General features: G+C 38.7%; 1 protein-coding gene across 16 annotated transcripts in view; it reads left to right on the top strand.

Moving 5' to 3' along the window:
* The window catches only part of ptprsa (protein tyrosine phosphatase receptor type Sa), a 302,454-nt gene that overhangs the window by 210,142 nt on the left and 72,192 nt on the right, over positions 1-20,120 (top strand). For 15 of the 16 annotated variants that reach the window (XM_036141038.1, XM_036141042.1, XM_036141044.1 and 12 more), the window contains 6 exons: positions 3,380-3,649; positions 3,819-4,400; positions 9,554-9,690; positions 9,790-9,934; positions 17,598-17,918; positions 19,744-19,937. In XM_036141038.1, the coding sequence (XP_035996931.1) occupies positions 3,380-3,649; positions 3,819-4,400; positions 9,554-9,690; positions 9,790-9,934; positions 17,598-17,918; positions 19,744-19,937 (1,649 nt within the window). The remainder of the gene's footprint in view (positions 1-3,379; positions 3,650-3,818; positions 4,401-9,553; positions 9,691-9,789; positions 9,935-17,597; positions 17,919-19,743; positions 19,938-20,120) is intronic. The other variant, XM_036141051.1, reaches the window with a different exon arrangement.

Raw genomic sequence — 20,120 nt, forward strand, 5'->3', positions numbered from 1 at the left:
TCTTAAGTATGGATAGAGACATCTTCCTGTGGGGAAACCTCATTCACTTAACCACTTCAGCTCCCGGTCCATTAGCTGAACCGAGCCCCAGGGAGAGAAGATCACCCTGAGATAATCTTTGATTGAATGTTTCCCCAAAAAACAACCATGTTTGTCATGTTCAGTTACCACAAACATTTTGAATTGGAAGATAAATTTATGAGACAAATAGAAGCTGAAAAACATCTAATGCTACTGATGCAAACCTCTCTGTGAGCACAGCTGCACTCTGGTACTGTCTATGCTGTTCGGATGTAGTTCTATTTGTGGATTTGTTCCGTTTTATTTGTTTCCTTTTTTATTTGATTTGATTTTGTGAGTCTGTGTGTCTCGAGCAATGCTATACTCAGTCATAAATGGCATGCTTGGATGGGCTTGGGTGACATTTTCTGGATTGTTTTGGTTCCCCGGTGTTTGCCCAAGTGTATGAGGGCGCGCCGTTCGACGTCACTCATGCCATAGCCACACCCATGCATGTCTGTGTGAGGAATGGGCCACCCTATCACCTTTGTTGGATAGTTAGGTGTGCTTTGTCAAATTATAATGCAGGGGCATCTTTTTTTCCCACCCTTAAAGGGTTGATTTTTGACCTTTTTTGATGGGGATAATGAAAAGAAATCATATCTCAATCAAGCAGTTATTCAATTTTCATAGCAGATTTTTTTTTGTGGGATTTGCAAATGTCCATTTTTCCTGGTTCATTTTTACTGCATGTAATTTTTCAGCAATGAACTTTTTGCCCTCAAGCTCAGTTCATGTTATGCCCAGAGTAAAATAAAATTAATTGACATTAACAGTGGAAAGCTGAGAGAATGCATACAGAGTAGTTTAGAGACGTATCAAAAACCCAACACCAGCCGTGGTCCCCGTTTCAGTGTCTCACTCTGTAACTAAAAGGATCTCAGTGTTTTACATCTACAGTTCAGGTAAAAGAAAATCCCTCTGAGTTTAGCAGATATTTTTGACTTAGTTTCATGGACAAATCAGCTTGTCCCATGCAACGATCATATGAATCCCATTTGGATCGACACGGTGTGTTTTCAAATCCGGTTTTACCTTAAGGGCCCCTATTGCTTTCCCTCTGATTACTCCCATTGACCCTACTTTGTCCTTATTCCCACCCGTCCCAATCCTTTAAGTTGCACTTGCACATAGAAGCAATGCTTGAGATGGCGAAGAAGGAACATGTACCAGATTCTTGATTTTAAGCCCCAGTGTGTGAGACCTCCAAGCCAACTTTGAGCCATGATCTCTTCTTGTTCTTTTTTTATTTACAATCACAGTTACTTATTCTATCCCCCACTTATATCCTCCTTCTCCCCTCCTCCTTTTCTGACAACCCAATCCCTTCCCTTCCCTTGTTGCGTATTGTACAGTATGTCCGCGTGTCAATCCATTTCCCTTTGTCTTGTCCGCTGTCTTGCTGCTTGGGTCTGTTTTTTTTTTTTCTGCCTCGTGTCTTGTCTCTCCTTCTTTCTTGTCTCTAAATTCATCGTTTACGTTTATTTCATAATGTTTTTCTTCTGTATCTTTACTACTCTCCCTCTCTCTTTTGACCTTTGCATCCCAACAAACATTTTGGCATTGAATCCAAATAGTTTTAGTATTAGTCTGCTGTTTATTTAAAAATATATATAGTATGTCTTTTATAGCCTTGAAAAACTTGAAAAAAATGTGTAACATTTACTTAGCTTAGCTTGTGGAATTAAAAAAATAATGGTGAAGACAACGTCACTCGGATAATTGCCAACTCCAAGTGCTTGCTGGGATGCCTCTCTGTTTTTTTGTTTTGTTTTGTTTGTTTTTTTGTTGTTTTTTTTGCAGACTCATACTCTTTCACTCTTTAACTATTGCATACTGTACACACGTACACCCATTCCCAAGCCAATGCAAAAAGAACATGTATCTATAGACATACAGATGCACACATACAAGCATACTGTACCTGTCATGTCCTTCCGCTGAATCTCAGGTTTATTATCCTCCCTCTTCAATCCAGTCCCTTTCCATAACTTCAGAGGTTATACCCGTCATCCTCTCGTTGCTGGTATCCATTCCTCTTTCCTTCCATCTCTCCTTCCAATTCTCTGAACCTTTCTGACTGTTGATCTAGTTCTGTTTCTTCTTAGCTTCCTACCTACAGTGGTTAGACCTCTATTTTTTTTTTCTTCCCGTGTACTCATAGGCACACACCTTGTTCCTCGATACTTATTTTGTGTTAACTGGGACTGCGATGTGACAATGTGCCTTCATCACATTTTGTCACATTAGCTGAAGAAAATTAAAGCCTAAACAGCCGTAAAACGGGTTACACCCTGCCCCCCCTTTACCCCTCCTCCAACCTTCCCTGCTCTTTTTCTTCCTCTGTCACTCCTTTCTGCACTGTTCTCTCTCCTTCTATCTTTCCCTCAGATGTTATTTCTTCTCTTATTCTATTTTTCCTCTCCAATCGTCTTTTGTCTGGGCATGCTAGCGACCCTTCAGTTATATTCCTCAATGCATTTTATCTCAAGTTTTATATCTAATTTTGTTATCATTTACTTCTTGATTTACCTCGATCTATTTATGCATGCTGTCTGTGAAACTGATAGCTGCATCTATCAATGGAACCGTGTCAGATCTTAATAAGGCTTTGTCCAGTGGATCTACCCTAAACCACAAAAATCTGATTAAAGTTTCTCATCTTTAAGATAATTAGAAAATAGAGCCAGGTCTTAAGTGCAAATGTGTGCTAGAATTTGGTTAGACCTTATAGAGATGGTCAATAGTTCAGTAACCCTACACTTCCTGTGCTGTGGGAGAAGCCTTCCAATGGCCTACTTCCTGTTTGGCATGTGTGTCTGAGAGGACAGGAAGTTCCAGGTTGCCCGGTTGGGCTTATGTGATAGAATTATCACATGGCCTTTACAACTATATTACTTTTTTACTTTGCGATCAGGTGGTGGTTTAGTTGTCCATGTGTTAGCAGTCAGCCCCCAAAGATGAGAAACTCGTAATAGATTTTTGTGTATTTAATTGTGCTGTGATGGGTCAAATATTGGTCAATGGAACCTTGTTGCTATGAATCGTTGCTTAACTGTTAATCTATATTGTTGTTGAAGCAATTTTGTTAGTTTAGTTTTTCTCATTATTTGTTATTTTTTTATGTTTTTAAAAGTCTAGTTTTATTTTTATTTTTTTGTTCGAGTTTACATTTACCATGTGGAACTTTTTGTGTTACGTATTTACTTGAGAAGGGTCCATTTTCATCTGCCTCTCTTGTTACTTCTCTTTTTTTCTCTTCTTTTTGACTCCTTGCCCTCTTTTGTCACCCTCTCTGCTTCCTCATGCCTTCTCCCAGTCCGGCGGGTACCTCCTCGCTTCTCCATTCTACCTACAAGTCAAGAAATAATGCCAGGTGGCAGTGTGAACATAACTTGCGTGGCAGTGGGGTCGCCCATGCCTTATGTCAAGTGGATGCTGAACGCTGAGGACTTGACACCAGACGACGAGATGCCAGTTGGCAGAAATGTTCTTGAACTGAGCAGTGTCCGTGAGTCAGCCAACTATACGTGCGTGGCCATGAGCAGCCTTGGCATCATTGAAGCCGTTGCGCAGATCACCGTCAAATGTAAGGAATGACTGTAATTGTGAAGTATACACAACATGCATGTAAACTATAAGTTCCAGTTTATCTTGTTCTTAGGCAACTGAAAACAAAGCTATTAAATTTTGTTTCAGACTTCTTGAATAATCATACATTAATATCCTCTTTCTTTCCTGCTATGTTGCCACAACAGCTCTCCCCAAGCCTCCAGGTACCCCGGTGGTGACTGAAACCACGGCCACCAGCGTAACCATTACATGGGATTCAGGAAACCCAGACCCAGTGACGTACTACATCATACAGTACAGAGCCAAGTCTCCAGACAGCAAGTACGAGACAGTAGATGACATCACCACTACACGTTACAGCATTGGTGGCCTCTACCCAAACACTGAGTATGAAATACGCGTCTCAGCGGTAAACTCGATTGGACAAGGTCCACCCAGTGAGCCAGTCGAAACTCGGACTGGTGAGCAAGCCCCTGCCAGTCCACCAAGAAACATTAAGGCCCAAATACTTCCTCAAAACACCATGATGGTCCAGTGGGAAGAACCAGAGGAGCCTAATGGGCAGATCAAGGGCTACCGAGTTTACTACACTATGGACGATTCACAACCCATGAGTCTCTGGCAGATCCATAACGTCCAGGACAGTCTCATCACCACCATTCAGAGCTTAACCCCTGAAGAGACATACACCATCAAAGTCCTGGCATTTACATCTGTTGGCGATGGACCTTTTTCAGACCCCATTCACGTCAAAGTACTGCAGGGAGGTAAGGATATAAATACTATTCAGTACATACATATATATATATATATATATATATATATATATATATATATATATATATATATATATATATATATATATATATATATATATATATATATATATATATATATATATATATGGCACATATTTGTGTGTGTGTGTGTGTGTGTGTGAGTAGCACTGGCTGTCTAGACACTTGTTATTCAGTTGTGTGTATAACCCAGCATGGAAGCTGGAAAGATGTATTTGAATTTAAGTATTTGGTATCTATCCAAAGTTGTCAGAATAAGCAACAGCAGTGAACTGGTGACAGGGCCATGGATGGCCAAGGCCCATTGATGGGTGTTGTGAGGGAAGCTGAGCCACATGGTCTGATCAAGCAGACGAGCTACTTAATGCTGGTTCTGATAGAAATGTTTAAGAATACACCATGAATCACAGTATGTTGCTTTTTTTGGGCTGTGTAGCCAGAGACCAGTCATGCTGACACTTGTCGAAATGAAAAGCAGCATCATGGGACATGTTAGAATCAAAACTGGACCACAGAACAATGGAGGAGGGAAGTGAGATCTTATGAATCCCATTTTCTTTTACATTACTCAGTTGGCCCGGTGTGTATGTGTATCTGGGAAGCACATGGCTCAAGGATGTACCATGGGAGAAAGGCATGCTTGCAGTGGCAATATGATGCTTATGGCAATGTTCTGCTGAGAATACTTTAGGGCTTTTGTTTTGTTGGTTTGTTTATTTATTTCAAACATATTAACTTTTATTTATTTCAAACATATCAACTTTCGCATGTATACAGCGCAAGACATATTCACATAATTTGTTTGAAAAGGAGGTAGGCAGGTGTAAGTACTTATTATATGACTCTACCCCTTTCTGTCATATGTAATTTACTCGACCCATTATTCCTATTAAAAAAAAACATAAAAGTGGGAAAACACTGTTTCTTTTACAAGAAGAGACTACAATATTACAATATCCAACTACAATATTTAATAGAGAATCTATAAGATACATTTAACCAGAAAATACAATTTATTGTAAATCAGAAATGTAAAGCAAAGAAAAAAATACAAAGGACTCATCTCTATTTTATATTTTTAATATCCTTTAACATCACAGTCTAAACTGCTTCTCTCCATCCTTATATGCATTTAGAATTTGCGTTTTATATTTTCTTTTGAACTGGCTCCTGTTTTTACTTTGTTTTAGTTCTTCTGTTAAACTGTTCCATAGTTTGGTATTGAAATGCACATACATTTTAGCCATTAAGTCATTCTGACTGGATGGATTTTTAAGTTCAAATGTAAGGGCCATTGCTGTCAATAACTTCATCTTATGGATGATACAGCTGGCCCTGTCTCTCTGAGCCTAACCCTGTTTCTCTCCTAGGCATAGCTTTTGGCTGAGCTTTTGCTGCAACTAACTATATGTGCTCTCTTTCATCCTCTTGACCAGGAAACTCGCTCAGAGCCTATATGCTTAAATGTGTTTATTTTACCTATGGTGGTTGTCTGCCATTGCCCTCTCTAACTTAGAAAGTATACCTGAAACACTACTTCTGTCTTCTTTTCGTGTCTCTGCCCTGTCTTCTCTAATCCCCTGTTAGTCATGGTAGATGGCCGTTTACACCGAGCCTGGTTCTGCTGGAGGTTTCTTTCTGTTACAGGGGAGCTTTCCTCTCCACTGTCGCTATATGCGCGCTCGGTTTGAGGGATTGCTCCAAAGTCAATGAAAGAATGCAGGCGACTGTCCACCTCTGCTACGCGCTCTTTCAGTAGTGAATGCTGCAAGTCAGTGACATGATGCAGTCTGCTAGGTTTTCTTAGACAGAAAACGTTTTAACTAATTTGTCTTGATGAATTGACTGAACCGAAATGACATGCTGTGAATTGACACTATAAAAAATGTAATTGCTAATTGAAAATTAAAGTCAGTTTCCCTCTTAAACCATACCCACCATCCCTTTAAATTTAACCAATTCTGGAAATTTCATAGCTCCAGTTTTTATAAAAACGTTTGTTTGTGTGGTCTTTGTAACTTACTTGATTGATTAATCTGATGGCCCTTTTCTGTATAGTAGTCAGTTTGTATTACTCTTCTAGGTGTTTCCCCACACTTCTACACAGTAATTCAAATATGGAAATAGTAATGTACAATATAATGTATAAGGGGATTTCTGATTGAGGATATGCTTTATTTTCCACAGGAGACCAAGATTCCGAGTCAACTTCCCCTGTTCATATTTGATGTGCCGTTTCCAGCAGATTTTGTGGTCTAACATCACACCAAGAAATTTTATTTCAGTTACCCTTTGACTATTTACATTATCAACAACATATATATGCACTTCTGTATTTTTCTTGTTTTCCAAATGGCATACATTTAGTTCTATCTAGATGTAATGATCATTTGTTTATATCAAACCACTTTTTTATATTATGCATTTTCTTAGTGATCACCTCCAAAACCAGCTGCAAGTCTTTCATAGATAATTAAAAAAAACTTGTATCATCTGCAAACAAGACCAACGTCAGTACATTTGATATTTCACAAATGTCATTGATATACATTATGAATACTTAGGGACCTAAAACTGATCCTTACCGATATTGGTACTGTGACCCATCACAGTACCAATATCGGCCTGTAATAATTAAAATTGTGCTTGTCATCTGATTTGTAAATGGGAATGACTTTGGCTATTTTCATTTTATTTCAAAAAACACCCTTTTGAAAGAATAGGTTTGAGCAAATCAATAAGTTTCCACAAATAAACGTCCCACTTAAGTTAGTGAGCAGCCTCCCCAAACTATCATTAAATGTTTCAATTTTGGATCCTGGTGTTTAATAAATACAGCCATGGATTTTTCTTTCTTCCCATACTAATTTTAACTGTATCAATAATAATTATCAATAGTCATCATCCGGTCTACATTTTTGTTGTTTAAAAAAAAATAATTTAAAGTGCAAGTCCTCCTTTTTTTAAGTATGCTGTCCAAATGCAGACATTCATATCCATTTAGTTCAAAATATGTATCTGTTTTAGGTGTTATCCAGGTTTCCAATATGTCTATCACAATAAATGGTCTTTTTTAAGCTGCCTTAAAAAATCTTTTATTGTCTTAAATTTGTATGTAAACTTCTGCCGTTAAAGTGAACAACAGTTATTCTATCTTCATCCTTTATCTCAGTGTTAAATTGATCATGTGTATAGTAAGTACATTTATATGATTGTCAAATAAATTATAGCCTGGGTCAATATTACAGCCCACTGTCTGACATTCATTGTAGTATTTAGACCATTAATAATATCTGTAATATCCTTTTGTTAAATGGTTTTATTTACAAAGCTGTCACTTATATTTTTCTAGTTTAGTTATTTCTTTGATTACAAGAACTTTTTGCCTTATCTGGAGTACCATTTGATTTAATGAACACCGATGTCCAAATTGACAATATTTTTTCTGCTTTCTCAATTTCTTGCATACCAACCAATATCATTTTTCTTTATGAGATACTCATTAACATAAACATGTGTCGCTTTAAGTTTGTGACCTGTTTAAATTGTTATTTTGTTTTCTGCCTACACAGCAGATAATAATGTTTCTGATTTTTATTTTTCCTTGGGAGAGGGTGACATCCTTGAATATCTTTGCTTTCTAAATGTATGCCTTTATTGTCAAACAATGCAAAAACCTGTTGCTCTAGAGAGTGGTTCTTGTTACCACTTTCTGTTGCTATTACACTGGGCATGTTTTATGTAGGTAGTTTCCAATCAAAGGGCTATTATATCATTACCTTTACAATATTGTTCCAGTTCTGATATTTGTCCTTCAAAGAGTGCTATTCTCTTATCTTTCCCTTAATCTTTCCTCCTGAGGTATTTAGTCTCTTCAATGAGGTCCATCATTACTTTTTGTTATTTTGAGATCGTTGATATTTCTTCTGACATGAAGTTTAGTGATTTCTTTATATCTTCCAGTTCCTCTTTAGTCATTAAATTACTTCTTTTTGGTGGCATCTTTGTTTTCTAGTAGCAATGCCATTGGCTGAACCTAGCACGGCTAAGTAAAAGGCCTGTTGGCTAGGAAAGAAAACCTTGCCTGGTGGTGGTAGGTCCCCGACCTTGTGAAGGTTTCCCCTGGGCCTGGTACTGGTAGATCTCAATCCCGGTGGTGGTAGATCCTGGGCCTGGTGGTTGTAGCTCCCAAGGATAGTGGTGGCAGCTCCCGGGGATAGTGGTGGCAGGTCCTGTTGGTGGCAGGTCCTGGGCCTGGTGATGGCAACTCCCGGGGATAGTGGTTGAAGCTCCCAGGCAAGTTTGTGGCAACTCCCAGGCCTGGTGGTGGTAGCTCTTCGATTTGGTGGTGGTAGCTCCCGGGCCTGGTGGTGGCAACTCCTGGGGATATTGGTGGCAGCTCCTGGGCATGGTGGTTGTAGCTCCTGATCCAGACGGCAGTAGCTCCAGGGCAAGTTTGTGGCAGCTCCCAGGCCTGGTGGTGGCAGCCACCGGGCCTGGTAGTGGTAGCTCTTGAGCGTGGTTGCTCCTGATATGTATGTAGACATTACTTTGGCACGCACTGAGTGTTTAAGTATTGTTGCAGGCCTTGTGCACCCCTTTTAAAAATGTCATTCCTTAGCTGTGATTTCTATCAGGAGGATAGTGCACTCTGTCATACAGAAGAAAGGTTCAGTGGTGATTGGAGGAGCAAACAATAGAGCAGTTGATTTGGCCTCCATTTTAGTTCAACATCTCTGGGGGATGCTCTAGTCTAGAGCAACAAGTTCAATCCATGAAACCCCCCAATCCTAATTTATAAGGTTTAAATGATCTGCTGCCACATCCTGGTGCCACATACCATAGCACACATTCAGGGGTCCCTTGAAGTCCATACCTCTATGAGTCAGGGCTGTTTTTGCAGCAAAGGACCAAAATATTATTAGGCAGGTGGTCAATGTTGTGTCGGTGCTACTATAGTCAGTTTTTTCTGACTCTAATTCAATTCTTTTTTATTTAAATCAAACCATTTGTGTGGATTATCCTGATATGGTTTAGAAGCCAACCTGCTGGTCATCATTGACCCTATTAACCTTGTTGTCCTGACTCCAAATTCCTGTAATGTCACCTCCTGGTGTGTTCAGTTCCAGGTCAACCATCCAAATTCCAGGTTGGTGCTGTGTCAGACACCAGCATTGAGCTGACCTGGGAGCCTGCATATGAGAAAGAAGGAATTATAAGTTATGAACTTCGCTATAAGGAAGGCAATTTAGGCACCCAGGTAAGAGTTTTATTTGATTTTGTACAAAAGCTCTCAATATGTATTCCAATAATAGTTTTTTTGTGTGAACCATTTAAAATTTTTGTGTTTTATTAACAGATGAAGAAAACATTTGGACCCACAAAATCATACGTTGTGGAAGGTCTCCGTCCCAATACAGAGTACCGCTTTTCCCTGGCGGCCATCTCTAACAAAGGCATTGGGGCCTTCACAAATGAAATTTCTGAGAGGACCTTGCAAGCCAGTATGTAGCCTTTTATTTGATCTTCTCTCCTGTTTCATTTCAGGTTTTGGCTAACAAAATGAATTTCTTTCATAAAAACAAAACTATGTTTTTGTCTTTATTGATCGTTACTAAAATTATTTTACATTTATGATGCTTCTTTTTCCTGTTCATTTGGCCGAAGCTTGACAATTTGTGTCTGATGTCATCTGCCTTTTAGCCTCTGAGTTATAACTGAGTTGAACTGGAAACAGTGACTAATGTAAAATAAAAAAAAATAAAAATAACGGATGTTTTTTTAAAAAAAAATATCTATTTGAGGTATGTGTTATGACAATTTATTTTATTTTTTATTTTGTGTAAGGTTTGTATTACTCTTATGGGTGTTTACTTTATGTAGAACTGCAGTTGAAAATAAGGCACATGAGGCTAAAGGGATATTTTAAACTGCATTTCGTCCACAGGAATATTAGTCAGGTATAAGGTTATTTTGAAGGATCTTTTTTTCTCATCGCTTTGATTTCTACTATAGGAAATAGGTACCAAACACACTGCTGAAATACCTTTGTGTGTGTTGACAGTGCAACTAGCTCTGTCTGAGTTATCTAAAACGGAATCTGCAATGTAACTCAAGAAACTCAAAAACTATGAGTTTTAGCACATTGTTAATTGAAAAAAAATAATAAAAATCCAGCAATTTAGGGAACACCAGCCAGCTGAGAAAACACAGTACTCACCATAACCTGTGGTGGTTCAGCAAACCCAAAAATTAGATTGGCAAATTATAATAAAGGCTGTGAATTTAAAACAATCAGATGGTTACATGTTAAAATGTCATTTAACACATTAATGTACTTTGCACTAATGCACACTTCTCTATTTAACTGCCCTTTGATGTGCATTGAAAAAATTCAGAAGTCATCATGACAGCGAATCAATAAACTAGACAAATAAAGCATTAACCTTGTATATTTTCACTGCACTTAGACACCCATTAAAGCACCCTGTAATCCACTTAATAAAATGGATTTGGAGAAATGTTTTATTTAATAACAGCTGTGATTAGCATTCCATGCAGTATTTCCCTCCTGTTTTTTTTTTTTTATGGTGCTTCAACCAGTTCTCCCACCCTGAAACCCAATCTTAGTGACTTTTCACAGTTCAGTGCACTTAATTTGTCTGATCTGCCCCCATTCTTTGAGCTCTTTAGAAATGCAAACATTCCAGATTGTAATAATCCTCTCTCTCTCTCGTTGAAAAGATAAAATAAAGCAAACCGGGTTTGGTTAAGCACCTGTCGAAATGCACCTTTAGCTCATATCCTTACATTACCCGCCTTATTTTCTAACTGCTGTGAAAATATAAGTATATGCATACATGTTAAAACATAAGTTGTTGTGGTTGGGCTTATTTGTTTGTTCTTTTCCCCTTTCACTTTTGTTGACGTTTTCTTTATCTTCGTAGACAGCAAGTGCACATCCCACATGACACAAAAAAATGCTAGTGCTCTTGAAAGACCACCAAGGCTCCCGTATGAACTGTTCACATTGTGGAGATTTAAATCTTCTTTCTGTTGGGGGGAGGGGGGGGGGGCTGAAAAATTCAAATTGAGAAAAGTGACATTACAATGGAGAGCAGCTGAAGCTATAAAGGCAATTATACAATCATACAAGCTATCATCCAGGAACTTTAAATATTATTATATATTTAGAGAGTCAGGCATTCCAGGGATCTATTGATCAAACATAAAATAATACATTTGGAGAGTTTTTCTTTTTAATCAAATGCAACAGTGTTCAACACATACCGTAAAATCAAGTCTATTCAGTCATGAGATCTGAATCTGACCTTTTGTTTTTCAAATTATTCACATTCTTCTTACTTTTCTTGTCACACAGGATAAATCTTGCACCAACTTACACTATGCAGTAAAATTTTCTACTGAAATACATGAATCAGATGTACTTAGTGAGATGTTGGTGACGATTTCAAGGTTAGATTTAGAGCCAAGGAATGTTGACACAAAAAAGGATGGTTATTTTGGTTATTTTGGTTTAAACAAGGGTCTTAATTGATCATATCCAGTGAGCTCTCCGACACCAACGGTGATTAGAACCAAAATAAGTGGAATTTAAATTAAAATATTTGGAAGATTTAAGCATTTTGTGTCTGTTTTAAATTACTTTTGTTGTAGGAAGGGGCAACATGGCAGTACATTGCTACAAAAGGGGGGTACAAATTAGTAAAGTGGTGACCTCTTGCCTATTCATCTTGTTTTTGTTCTTCTAACCTAAGCAATCATTGACAAACGGGCTATATATTATGCCCACCTGACTGAGAACAGTTGGAAAAATTCATTCAATAAACTGAGGTAGGGTCATAGATCATATTAACAGCTGTTGAAATAGCAAGGTATTTATTCCAACTTAAATTCAAAGCCTGCTGTTGATTATTTGCATATTTATGGTAAAGAACATTAGAAATGCTAAAAGCATGCAATCAAGAATGTTTGTATTTTGACAAAATATTGTCTGAAAAATATGCAAAAACATTATGGTGTATGACTGGCTGCATTGTCTTACTACACTGACAGTACATTGTCCATTCAGGGAGAGTTAAACCAGAGTACCATCAACAGTGACATAGGCGAGCCGTGGTGGTGGGAGCAGACTTTCTATAACACATTTTCTGTTTCTACCAGTGCAACTTGTTCACTGTGCCTCAACATGTGAGCGTGGGGGCTTTGGAACAGCCACTTCACAGTTTTTCTTCTGTTTTTTTTTTAATTTATTTATTTGTTCCTGCACAGAAAGTGCAGTGTTACTGCCAAGAACTCCCCTTGCATGTAACACTCACTACTGCCCACACGGGGTGCTGTTGAGCAGCTATCGCTGAACTAATGATCTTTAAATCCTCCATGCATGAAAACTGAAGACGTTTCTCCATCCCCATTTCTGTCTTGGCATTTCTTGAGTGTATGTGCATATTCTCATCTGTCAGTGTGTCTGTCTGTGATATCCTTGCCTGTTTTTTGCATTTATAAAGTGCAAGCAGAACTGAACACACCCATGCTCTGTCTCCTCTTCCTTCAACACCTTCTTCCAGTTCAATCCCTCTCTTTGTCACTTGTTTCCTTGTGGATTGGAACTTAAACTGTCCCTGGAATGGCTTGGCATCACTTTGAATCCCTATTCCTTTTTTGGTTTCATTTGTTTCTTGGTAACTACTTTGAGTTTGATCCTTTATTTATCTCTCTTAATTTAGGTATTTACCTTTTGAAATAATATTTATTTGACGTATCTCTCTTCACTGTATCTTTCAGCAGTATTCTCATTTCTGTTTGGTTCTTGAATAAACCCAAGTCCACCGCATACACCAATAACTACAACAAAAATCATACATTCTTGCTTGAATGGGGTTTGAGCAAACATGATGGGGATCAGTTGAACTCTCAGATATGGGACTCCCCATTTTTAGTCATTTCATCTTCCACACAATGGAGACCATGAACAGGTGGTGCCCCAGTTTGTCCAGAAAACTAATAGACAATGTAGGTACATGGTCTTACCCCTATAGCCATGTCATAACAATAAATTTCACAGCCAAGTTTGCTTTTTATCCATTTTATTTACATTATTTTACCCTGGGTCTTATAGATATTCGATTGTAAAGCAGCGGTCACTTACACCCGTTGGTTTTTCGGCACTAAAGTCAGAATATTCAAAGACTACAAGTCAGGCAAACACAATGTTGACTGTTAAAAATAACTTGATCTTTTGGATGTTTTGAGGTAAGTGATTGCGTGGTTTGGGGAATCAGTCTGCCATGTTGTTTCTCAAAGATTTGTAGTTGACACAAGCTTCAATAATTAATATATTTTCCATGCCGCCAGATAAAAATTAAATCATCTTCCGTTGAAAAAAAACGGATATGTTAACAGTTTATCCCGATATAGAGGTAATTTTTTCCAACAGACAAGTTTATGAAATATACTGGTCGCCCTTTAAAGAAAATACACTGCCATCATTGTCAGGTCACATGTAGACCAGTGGTTTCAGTGAACGCAGTTCGACAACAGTGGTTTCAAGTACTTGGGGAACGTTTTGTTTCATAGTTTTACATTCATAAAGCATCTGCATAGAATCATCCTTAAGTCCTTTCAATTGGAATAACCCTTGACGTATACCAGAAAGTAGAACTGAAACCTGTCAAGTTCTACCTTTTAAGCTATGTTGTTAGACTGAAATGAAATAATCCAGTTGGATATGAATGTTAATTACTTCTAAGGCAGTGATTGGCAGGAATAAAAGCCTGAAAACCAAAAAGCTTTCAAGACGACAAAGCTATTCAAGATTTTACGTGTTGTCATTCCTTCCCAAACACATCAAAGCATAGATGCGCAACTCCACCTCAGTCTCTTGACAACTATAAAATCATTTTAACATTTCTTTAAATCTTCCAGCATCTGGCAGACTGAATCACCGTGCCACAAAGTACAAAGACAGACAGACATGACTTTTCAGATGTGCTTTCTCTAATTTCCATGCTGAAAATGTTTATAAAACCTTGAAGTTTGTACTCAGTCCAAGTAGCATTACCTGAGGCTTGCAATGGGAGCTTCCTAAGAAGTAAAAAATAATCCTGGAATTTATCTGGATTCTTTAACTGCTTCAGCGTGACTGATGCCAAATCATTTTCACATTAGAAAATCATAGCAGTTTTTTTATACATGCAAGGTGTTCCTTCTAGCGGTGGCTCCCATTCAGAAGCAAGACCTCACTCGGTATGCTACCTTTGTCAGACCAGGTTGAAACCAGTTTCATGAGACGGTTCAGACGTGGCCGAAGAGGGTCCACAACCAGAAAGCGTAGAGGGGAATTCTTCCAGCTGTTGCCCACTTTTAAAACACGCTAACAACACTTTAGATAGACCCTGGGAGTTGTTGTTGAGGGGCCGCGGTGCCCCCGAGTGGCAGATAAGAATCCCATTTCATAGAGTCAGAATTAATTTCATGCTCCGCAATGAGCTCTGAGCCAAGGCCTTGGATTGTCAGGCTTTGTTACACATTTAGATTATACCTAGACCCTGCCAGTAGCCAGTCAAAAGCCATCTCTAAAATTAAAGTGGCAGATTCTAAATCCTCTGTATTTAACCAAACAAGCAGTTTAGTCCCCCCACTTACTGTAATTGCAGAAGGTTTTTAGATGTATTGGAATATCTGTGCGAGCCACACCATGGCCATTTGGCGGGGATTAATTCCATAATGATCTACAAGACCAGACATCATGTCATTTGAGGTCTCCGATACGGTCCAGATACAGAGATGTACTCAGACTGTGAAAGAAACAGCATTCGCAGTTTGTGGTATTTTAATACTCGGCATTGAATGCTGCGTGACAAGAGTTATAGTTAAATCTTAGCAAAATTAGATGTCCTCTACATTGTTTTTGCCTTTAATTTGAACGTTGTGATAATGAAAAGACCTCCCAAACCATACTTAATTGTCAAAAGTGGAGGAAATAACTGCAGACATGACCAGTTATGTCATGACATCTTTCAATAAAGTTTAGGAGAACTTTAAGTGAAGCGTTATCCGAGTTACTTCTTTTGTGGTCGCATAGTTCTTGTATCCATAATCCCACCGCTGGCCTCCGTGGGATTTCAAGGATACCCCAATCCAGTCTTAAATCATTATCAAGCATAGGGATGCCTGTGCACTGTGATAAGCTCCACCCTGTCAGAATTATAGCCCTTTTCTTCACCACAAAGAATGAGGACGGAGCAATCATTCTTGACGGGGGAGAGTTTGCAAATACAATATGGGCAAAGGAAAGAAGCTGAATGGCTCAAAATCCAGTAAGACCTTAAGTAAATAAGCCCATTGGACACAGAAAAGGGTTTGGGAACTGTGGCCATGGCCCTGTTTTATTTTTGTGTACTGAAACAGTGTGTTTTTACCAAGGAGGAGGTCTTTATATTTCAAACATTTATTTATTTATTTATTTATTTATTTGTTTTCATCTTTTAAAATCCTTTCCTCTAAAGGTAACATTGCGACATTTTCATTAAAGTTTTATAAATTCCACTGTACAAGCTTTTTATGTTGCTGATGGTATTGTCTTTTTTCTTGGCACTATCAAAATGGCTGCAGGCTTGTCGAAGATACATAGACATAGGGGCTATGAAATGGGATTTATTTGAGGAAATTGCCAACAAGGAAGGATGTTTCTGTGCTTGGCAGAGTTCACAAGCGTAGAAAATCTTGATAATGAGTTTTCCCCCCACTGGCTTTCCCCTCTCTCAGTTTTGTGGACCCTCTGGCCTAACAATACAGTATTAAACAGCACCGGTTACAGCACAGCGCCAACTCTCTCCCTCCTGCTCACCCCAAAGCGGGTCCAAGCCCACTATCAGTGGGTACAAAGTGTTTACTGTGACTTTAACAAGAGCTGATCGCAAAATTGATAATGTGCTCACAGGAAGGGAAAGGGTTGCTGCTCCCTGACTTCAGAGTGAGCACACTCTGGAGTCAGGTGCTGTTGGTAAGAAAGTCTTGAAAGTTGTATAGTTTTGGGAGTCAGGTACGTATGATGCAGACGATACTTGTGGTTTATTTTTGTTTGTCTGCTCATGGCATGTTTTGTATTTTTTGTGAACATCGTGTATATAATTTCAGTTGTTAACATTTATTCATAATCTTTATATTTGATCAGCATCTGTTGTGAATTTTATTTATATTTCTTTTTTTTTATTCACTTTTGTTCCAGTTTCACCCTCTGTATTTCTGTGTTGTTTGTTGTTTTTGAATGACAACATTTTTATTTCTGTAATAGTTTTTGTATTCTTTATTTAAACTCTATGTGAAGCATCCTTTTCTCCAATCATATTTAATTTAGATTTTTATTGTTTATTGACAAACAATGTAATAATGAACTTGATTTGCTACATTAAGGTGGAAGCAAGATTTTGTACAAAGGATAAATCTCACTTGGTCCAGGAAAAACTAAATCATTGAGGATTTTGAAAGTGTGCCTATTTATTTATTTTTTATTCAACATGTCAAAAAGCACTGCAGACACAGATGTTAACTACGAAATCCTCTGTGACAGCTTTTCATGAATCTATCGGAACATTTTGCCACAATCAAACATTAATTTTAAGCTACTTTTCCCCATTAAATATTGCAAAAAGTATGAAAATTTGATTTGTTTTATGTAGTAGGAGTAATTTTAAAGACCTTGAATTGGATAATTTTTCCATAACTTTTTAGAGTTGAACGAGCATCACCCAGCGGCCCTTGAACCTCAGTGCCTTGTATAAAATAATGCTGATAGGTTTTCCTGTCCAACTTTCACCAGAACCAGCCAGCGTAGCTGTCTTGATTCATTATTACATTTCCATGTGCTGTGGTCCATTTATGCCTTTAATTTGACATCTGCTTGGTACTTTTTATTTTACATATATTTTATTTCTTTGTTACCAGTTTTATTTTGATTATTCCTGGTGGGGGTTTTCTTGAGTTCAGAATTTTCCTTTTTTTCATTTTCTTTATCTCTCCCATCTTTTTATTTGTTCGTTTTTCACCCTTCTTCCTTCCCCATCCTCCTCGTCCTCTACCGCCCCCCCCCTTCCTTCTTTCCTTCCTTGCTACCTTCCTTCCTTCCTGTCCTTTCCACCTCACCAGAGCCCTCAGCTCCCCCTCAAGAAATTAAGTGCAAGACCACCAGCTCCACCAGCTTTTTGGTAAGTTGGCGCCCCCCGCCTTTGAAGAGTCAGAATGGTGACCTGACGGGGTACAGGGTGCGCTACCAGGTGGTGGGCCCTTCAGAAGGGGCCAGTGATGATACAGAGCCCATGGAAGAGCTGCTGGACTCTCCGGCTGACGAGCGGCTGTTGCTGGAGCGACTGGAGAAGTGGACCCAGTATCGCATCACAGTGTCTGCCTCAACCGAGGTTGGGCCCGGCCCTGAGAGCGAACCCCTGATCTGCCGGACAGATGAAGATGGTAAGCGAGTCTCTTATAGGAAGACTTGAACTTATCAGGAGACGGACCTCCTTAATGTGGGTTAAAACTAAAGCTTAAGTCACTTTGGGCCCCAAGTCAAAGTCACAGGGATAGTGGTCAAATACACTTTGTTTCCATCTGTACTTAGAAATCTGAATTCCCAAGTTCCAAAACAGGAAAATCAACTGGAGTATTCTCTAAAGTCATTCTGAATATAAGAGGTTTCCCACCAACCCAAACCTCGAAATCCAATATGGGTGCCGTGTGAATAAAACAGTAAATGTTGCAGCAATAGGCTGCATCTTTGTAATTCTGGTGTTTGCTTTTTATCTCAATAAGTCAGTGGAACACTTCAAGTCAGTACTGTACAAGATCCGTTTCAGAAGATGTTCTTCATTGTATGAATGCCTGAAATGCAAAGAAATACATTATCAGCTTTTTTAGTGTTTTTAAACACTATACGCAAATAAAAATAAAATAGCTTGGTATCTGTGTAGTTAGCTAATATTTATTGCAATGCATGCAGTTCTTAGCTCTAGAAATGTTTGGCCAACTGATATTGTGATGAAAGTAAATTTATTGTGCAGCCCTGATAAAATTTGTAAAGAAAAAATAAGATGACGTCTGCCTCTATGTAGGCTATTATTGTTATTATTATACTGCAATATGTAAGTTTATGGCCATGACAGGCTACAGGTTGTAGATAAAAGGCATATTCATGCATGCATAAACTTGAGGTAAAGAAATAAATAAAAACTCTGATTAGATAATGATAAAGACATGAAAGAAATGATAAATACACCTGCAGTGGCCTTGAATATGTCACTTGGGTCGCTAAAACAAACTGTGTGTTAACCCAGCCGTTCAACTGGAAAGACATAACCAGTTTACCGTCTCCAGAAAGAAAAGGGCAACTACTGAGCACCTGAATTGATTTTCGATTCTGTTCACTTTCTGTCATTTGATTCACGTTTATTTTCCCTTGCACCTTCCAGACCCACCTTTGGCAATTTGGGTGGTTAAACAGAACGAAAACAAGAAGTTCGACAAGCTTAAAATAAAAGAGTGTTTCTCTGACAGAAATTAAGAAAAGCTCCAAACATGAAACCATTGAGCTTAAAATCAGAAGGTAAATAAAAAACCAAGACAAGTCTGAATTTGCTCCGACGCACCTCCGACTCACGTACAACTGTCTTGACTTCCATTCTACGTACTTTTTACATCCGTCTTGCTGCCTTGTTTAGCATTTGCCTGACACAGATGTTTTTAAAATACTCAGGCAGGCAGTTATTGGGTTAAAAGCCAAATTAAGACATTTTTTGGTGCTGTTATTATGATGACATGCAACAAGTGTCAGTTACAGAAACAACTTTATTGGTTATAAAGTAGCAAGGAGCGAGATAGTGAGCGTGGCTGGGTTGTGATTTAGGGAGTGAAGAAGGCCACAGCGTTTGAAGAGGAGGAGTTTTATTCATGGCACATTCATCTCAGAAAAGGATATTCCCTGCCACCTCAAACGGCCTGGATGCACGCCTGCCATAAAGGTCGGTCATTATGAGTAAGTGGCAAGGCTTCCCACCGTCAAGAGGCATACTCAAAGGGAGGAAGTGATAGGAGAAAGTGGTGAAGGAGTGTGCAGGAGCTATGCGTTGCTCTCTCTCTCAGGTGTTTGTTGTTTTCAATCTCATTTGTCTGCTCTATATAGTTCATAACTGTGTCTGTATGAAATGTTTTATTCACATTTTGACAGTTTCTTGAGTCTTTCATAAGAAAGAAATATTGCCCGTGTATGTTCTGATTCTTGGATTTGGATTTTTCCTTCTAGTTCCCGGTGCTGCACCAAGGAGGGTTGAGGTGGAGGTCCTCAACTCCACAGCACTAAAAGTGATGTGGCGTTCTGTGACACCGGGAAAGCAAAACGGTCAAATTCGCGGCTATCAGGTTCACTATGTACGTGTGGAAAACGGCGAGTCGCGGGGCCTGCCTCTCATCAAGGATGTCATGCTTGCTGATGCCCAGGTATGACTATTAATTCCCTCTTCTTCTTTTTTTCTGTAAAAAGCAATTTCCTTAAAAATGTGTACTTAAATGTGGAGATGCAGTGGTAAATTTACCATCACTAGAATCGGTCTAATTTGAGCTTGATCTCCTCTGACCCTGCTTTACTGGTCAGTGATAGCATCATACATTCCTTGTATTTGT

Source organism: Fundulus heteroclitus, chromosome 9 (assembly GCF_011125445.2).
Source record: "Fundulus heteroclitus isolate FHET01 chromosome 9, MU-UCD_Fhet_4.1, whole genome shotgun sequence".
Lineage (NCBI taxonomy): Eukaryota > Metazoa > Chordata > Actinopteri > Cyprinodontiformes > Fundulidae > Fundulus > Fundulus heteroclitus.